Below are 6,014 nucleotides of genomic sequence, written 5' to 3'. Positions count from 1 at the left end.
CAGTGGGGGAGGAGTGATGCTCTGCAGTGAGGGAGGAGTGGTGCTCTGCAGTGGGGGAGGGCTGATGCTCTGCAGTGGGGGAGGAGTGATGCTCTGCAGTGGGGGAGGAGTGATGCTCTGCAGTGAGGGAGGAGTGATGCTCTGCAGTGGGGGAGGAGTGATGCTTTGCAGTGTGGGAGGAGTGATGCTCTGCAGTGAGGGAGGAGTGATGCTCTGCAGTGGGGGAGGAGTGATGCTCCAGTGAGGGAGGAGTGATGCTCTGCAGTGGGGGAGGAGTGATGCTCTGCAGTGGGGGAGGAGTGATGCTCTTCAGTGAGGGAGGAGTGATGCTCTGCAGTGGGGGAGGAGTGATGCTCTGCAGTGGGGGAGGAGTGATGCTCTGCAGTGTGGGAGGAGTGATGCTCTGCAGTGGGGGAGGAGTGATGCTCTGCAGTGAGGGAGGAGTGATGCTCTGCAGTGGGGGAGGAGTGATGCTCTGCAGTGGGGGAGAAGTGATGCTCTGCAGTGAGGGAGGAGTGATGCTCTGCAGTAAGGGAGGAGTGATGCTCTGCAGTGTGGGAGGAGTGATGCTCTGCAGTGAGGGAGGAGTGATGCTCTGCAGTGAGGGAGGAGTGATGCTCTGCAGTGGGGGAGGAGTGATGCTCTGCAGTGAGGGAGGAGTGATGCTCTGCAATGAGGGAGGAGTGATGCTCTGCAGTGTGGGAGGAGTGATGCTCTGCAGTGGGGGAGGAGTGATGCTCTGCAGTGAGGGAGGAGTGATGCTCTGCAGTGTGGGAGGAGTGATGCTCTGCAGTGAGGGAGGAGTGATGCTCTGCAGTGGGGGAGGAGTGATGCTCTGCAGTGGGGGAGGAGTGATGCTCTGCAGTGAGGGAGAAGTGATGCTCTGCAGTGTGGGAGGAGTGATGCTCTGCAGTGAGGGAGGAGTGATGCTCTGCAGTGGGGGAGGAGTGATGCTCTGCAGTGAGGGAGGAGTGATGCTCTGCAGTGTGGGAGGAGTGATGCTCTGCAGTGAGGGAGGAGTGATGCTCTGCAGTGGGGGAGGAGTGATGCTCTGCAGTGGGGGAGGAGTGATGCTCTGCAGTGAGGGAGGAGTGATGCTCTGCAGTGAGGGAGGAGTGATGCTCTGCAGTGGGGGAGGAGTGATGCTCTGCAGTGAGGGAGGAGTGATGCTCTGCAGTGTGGGAGGAGTGATGCTCTGCAGTGGGGGAGGAGTGATGTTCTTCAGTGAGGGAGGAGTGATGCTCTGCAGTGAGGGAGGAGTGATGCTCTGCAGTGGGGGAGGAGTGATGCTCTGTAGTGTGGGAGGAGTGATGCTCTGCAGTGGAGGGAGGAGTGATGCTCTGCAGTGGGGGAGGAGTGATGCTCTGCAGTGAGGGAGGAGTGATGCTCTGCAGTGAGGGAGGAGTGATGCTCTGCAGTGGAGGGAGGAGTGATGCTCTGCAGTGAGGGAGGAGTGATGCTCTGCAGTGAGGGAGGAGTGATGCTCTGCAGTGTGGGAGGAGTGATGCTCTGCAGTGAGGGAGGAGTGATGCTCTGCAGTGATGGAGGAGTGATGCTCTGCAGTGTGGGAGGAGTGATGCTCTGCAGTGAGGGAGGAGTGATGCTCTGCAGTGAGGGAGGAGTGATGCTCTGCAGTGAGGGAGGAGTGATGCTCTGCAGTGAGGGAGGAGTGATGCTCTGCAGTGTGGGAGGAGTGATGCTCTGCAGTGAGGGAGGAGTGATGCTCTGCAGTGGGGGAGGAGTGATGCTCTGCAGTGAGGGAGGAGTGATGCTCTGCAGTGTGGGAGGAGTGATGCTCTGCAGTGAGGGAGGAGTGATGCTCTGCAGTGAGGGAGGAGTGATGCTCTGCAGTGAGGGAGGAGTGATGCTCTGCAGTGAGGGAGGAGTGATGCTCTGCAGTGTGGGAGGAGTGATGCTCTGCAGTGAGGGAGGAGTGATGCTCTGCAGTGAGGGAGGAGTGATGCTCTGCAGTGGGGGAGGAGTGATGCTCTGCAGTGTGGGAGGAGTGATGCTCTGCAGTGTGGGAGGAGTGATGCTCTGCAGTGTGGGAGGAGTGATGCTCTGCAGTGTGGGAGGAGTGATGCTCTGCAGTGAGGGAGGAGTGATGCTCTGCAGTGAGGGAGGAGTGATGCTCTGCAGTGTGGGAGGAGTGATGCTCTGCAGTGAGGGAGGAGTGATGCTCTGCAGTGTGGGAGGAGTGATGCTCTGCAGTGTGGGAGGAGTGATGCTCTGCAGTGTGGGAGGAGTGATGCTCTGCAGTGTGGGAGGAGTGATGCTCTGCAGTGAGGGAGGAGTGATGCTCTGCAGTGAGGGAGGAGTGATGCTCTGCAGTGGAGGAGGAGTGATGCTCTGCAGTGAGGGAGGAGTGATGCTCTGCAGTGAGGGAGGAGTGATGCTCTGCAGTGTGGAGGAGTGATGCTCTGCAGTGAGGGAGGAGTGATGCTCTGCAGTGTGGGAGGAGTGATGCTCTGCAGTGTGGGAGGAGTGATGCTCTGCAGTGTGGGAGGAGTGATGCTCTGCAGTGAGGGAGGAGTGATGCTCTGCAGTGAGGGAGGAGTGATGCTCTGCAGTGGGGGAGGAGTGATGCTCTGCAGTGAGGGAGGAGTGATGCTCTGCAGTGGGGGAGGAGTGATGCTCTGCAGTGGGGGAGGAGTGATGCTCTGCAGTGGGGGAGGAGTGATGCTCTGCAGTGGGGATGGAGTGATGCTCTGCAGTGAGGGAGGAGTGATGCTCTGCAGTGGGGGAGGAGTGATGCTCTGCAGTGAGGGAGGAGTGATGCTCTGCAGTGGGGTAGGAGTGATGCTCTGCAGTTCTCGGTGGAGATTCTTGGGGGCGTTGTCTTTTACTTTTGCTATATGTGGGCGTTTTCTTTTCTGTAACTCCGCCTTCAGCAGCATATCTTATCCAATCACTGCGTATGTAGGGGTGGGGCTTATCATCCGGTCCCGCCTTTTGGATAACTCCAGCCAATCAGGACGCAGACATGCTTCTATTTTCGTATCTTTTCCTTATATGTTTCGGTTTCCATAACAACATTTCTCATCCAATCAGCTGAGATATTTTGATAATCTCCGCCCATGTGGACGGAGTCTCGGCCTTTTTCCAAAGTTTACGCATGCGTTATTTGGTCCAATACTGTAGTCCTCTAAACTTCTTTCAGCCAATCAGAGGCTTGCGTCACACCCTTGTTAGGACTACGTCATTTGATTGGCAAAGAGACCGTATTTCCGTCCAATCAGCACTGAAGACTCCCAACTTCCAGCCAATGAACGGAAAGTCGGGCCTTCTCTGCGCACCAATCCTGCGCAGAATTTTCTGTGTGCTCACATGAAGCTCGGGCTGCAGGAAGCATGGACGGGATCGAAGTGGAAGTGCGGGGCCCCGGGGGGGCGTTCTACAGCGTGAGTGGCGGGAGCGCGGCCGGAGCGTGACGGTGTGCCCGCCGACCCCGGAGCGAGTCCCCCGAGACTGAGCGGCCCCCACTAACCCCGGAGTGTGCCCCCCCCCACTAACCCCGGAGTGTGCCCCCCCGGACTATGCGCCCCCCCCCACTAACCCCGGAGTGTGCCCCCCCGGACTATGCGCCCCCCCCCACTAACCCCGGAGTGTGCCTCCCCCCACTAACCCCGGAGTGTGCCCCCCCACTAATCCCGGAGTGTACCCCCCAGGACTATGCCCCCCCCCCCCACTAACCCCGGAGTGTGCCTCCCCCCCCACTAACCCCGGAGTGTACCCCCAGGACTATGCCCCCCCCCCACTAACCCCGGAGTGTGCCCCCCCCCCCACTAACCCCGGAGTGTGCCCCCCCACTAACCCCGGAGTGTGCCTCCCCCCCCACTAACCCCGGAGTGTGCCTCCCCCCCCACTAACCCCGGAGTGTGCCTCCCCCCCCACTAACCCCGGAGTGTGCCTCCCCCCCCACTAACCCCGGAGTGTGCCTCCCCCCCCACTAACCCCGGAGTGTGCCTCCCCCCCCACTAACCCCGGAGTGTGCCTCCCCCCCCACTAACCCCGGAGTGTGCCTCCCCCCCACTAACCCGGAGTGTGCCTCCCCCCCCACTAACCCCGGAGTGTGCCTCCCCCCCCACTAACCCCGGAGTGTGCCTCCCCCCCACTAACCCCGGAGTGTGCCTCCCCCCCACTAACCCCGGAGTGTGCCTCCCCCCCCACTAACCCCGGAGTGTGCCTCCCCCCCACTAACCCCGGAGTGTGCCTCCCCCCCCACTAACCCCGGAGTGTGCCTCCCCCCCCACTAACCCCGGAGTGTGCCTCCCCCCCACTAACCCCGGAGTGTGCCTCCCCCCCACTAACCCGGAGTGTGCCTCCCCCCCACTAACCCCGGAGTGTGCCTCCCCCCCACTAACCCCGGAGTGTGCCTCCCCCCCACTAATCCCGGAGTGTACCCCCCAGGACTATGCCCCCCCCCCCACTAACCCCGGAGTGTGCCTCCCCCCCACTAACCCCGGAGTGTGCCTCCCCCCCACTAACCCCGGAGTGTGCCTCCCCCCCCACTAACCCCGGAGTGTGCCTCCCCCCCCACTAACCCCGGAGTGTGCCTCCCCCCCCACTAACCCCGGAGTGTGCCTCCCCCCCCACTAACCCCGGAGTGTGCCTCCCCCCCCACTAACCCCGGAGTGTGCCTCCCCCCCACTAACCCCGGAGTGTGCCTCCCCCCCCACTAACCCCGGAGTGTGCCTCCCCCCCCACTAACCCCGGAGTGTGCCTCCCCCCCCACTAACCCCGGAGTGTGCCTCCCCCCCCACTAACCCCGGAGTGTGCCTCCCCCCCCACTAACCCCGGAGTGTGCCTCCCCCCCCACTAACCCCGGAGTGTGCCTCCCCCCCCACTAACCCCGGAGTGTGCCTCCCCCCCCACTAACCCCGGAGTGTGCCTCCCCCCCCACTAACCCCGGAGTGTGCCTCCCCCCCCACTAACCCCGGAGTGTGCCTCCCCCCCACTAACCCCGGAGTGTGCCTCCCCCCCACTAACCCCGGAGTGTGCCTCCCCCCCACTAACCCCGGAGTGTGCCTCCCCCCCACTAACCCCGGAGTGTGCCTCCCCCCCACTAACCCCGGAGTGTGCCTCCCCCCCACTAACCCCGGAGTGTGCCTCCCCCCCACTAACCCCGGAGTGTGCCTCCCCCCACTAACCCCGGAGTGTGCCTCCCCCCCACTAACCCCGGAGTGTGCCTCCCCCCCACTAACCCCGGAGTGTGCCTCCCCCCCACTAACCCCGGAGTGTGCCTCCCCCCCACTAACCCCGGAGTGTGCCTCCCCCCCACTAACCCCGGAGTGTGCCTCCCCCCCACTAACCCCGGAGTGTACCCCCCAGGACTATGCCCCCCCCCCACTAACCCCGGAGTGTGCCTCCCCCCCACTAACCCCGGAGTGTGCCTCCCCCCCACTAACCCCGGAGTGTGCCTCCCCCCCACTAACCCCGGAGTGTGCCTCCCCCCCACTAACCCCGGAGTGTGCCTCCCCCCCACTAACCCCGGAGTGTGCCTCCCCCCCACTAACCCCGGAGTGTGCCTCCCCCCCCACTAACCCCGGAGTGTGCCTCCCCCCCACTAACCCCGGAGTGTGCCTCCCCCCCACTAACCCCGGAGTGTGCCCCCCCCCCACTAATCCCGGAGTGTACCCCCCAGGACTATGCCCCCCCCCCCACTAACCCCGGAGTGTGCCCCCCCCACTAATCCCGGAGTGTGCCCCCCCCCACTAATCCCGGAGTGTACCCCCCAGGACTATGCCCCCCCCCCCCACTAACCCCGGAGTGTGCCTCCCCCCCACTAACCCCGGAGTGTGCCTCCCCCCCACTAACCCCGGAGTGTGCCTCCCCCCCACTAACCCCGGAGTGTGCCTCCCCCCCACTAACCCCGGAGTGTGCCTCCCCCCCACTAACCCCGGAGTGTGCCTCCCCCCCACTAACCCCGGAGTGTGCCTCCCCCCCACTAACCCCGGAGTGTGCCTCCCCCCCACTAACCCCGGAGTGTGCCTCCCCCCCACTAACCCCGGAGT

At 63.2% G+C, this 6,014-nt stretch overlaps 1 protein-coding gene across 1 annotated transcript in view; it reads left to right on the top strand.

Moving 5' to 3' along the window:
• Positions 1 to 3,265: 3,265 nt before the first annotated feature.
• The window catches only part of LOC142304420 (RNA-binding protein FXR2-like), a 25,824-nt gene continuing 23,075 nt past the window's right edge, over positions 3,266 to 6,014 (top strand). Inside the window, 3 exon segments of the mRNA XM_075346757.1 lie at positions 3,266 to 3,308; positions 3,311 to 3,337; positions 3,340 to 3,401. Coding sequence (XP_075202872.1) covers positions 3,266 to 3,308; positions 3,311 to 3,337; positions 3,340 to 3,401 — 132 coding nt within the window.

This window comes from Anomaloglossus baeobatrachus, chromosome 4 (genome assembly GCF_048569485.1).
Source record: "Anomaloglossus baeobatrachus isolate aAnoBae1 chromosome 4, aAnoBae1.hap1, whole genome shotgun sequence".
NCBI lineage: Eukaryota > Metazoa > Chordata > Amphibia > Anura > Aromobatidae > Anomaloglossus > Anomaloglossus baeobatrachus.
This window is presented reverse-complemented; position numbering and strand designations above follow the sequence as displayed.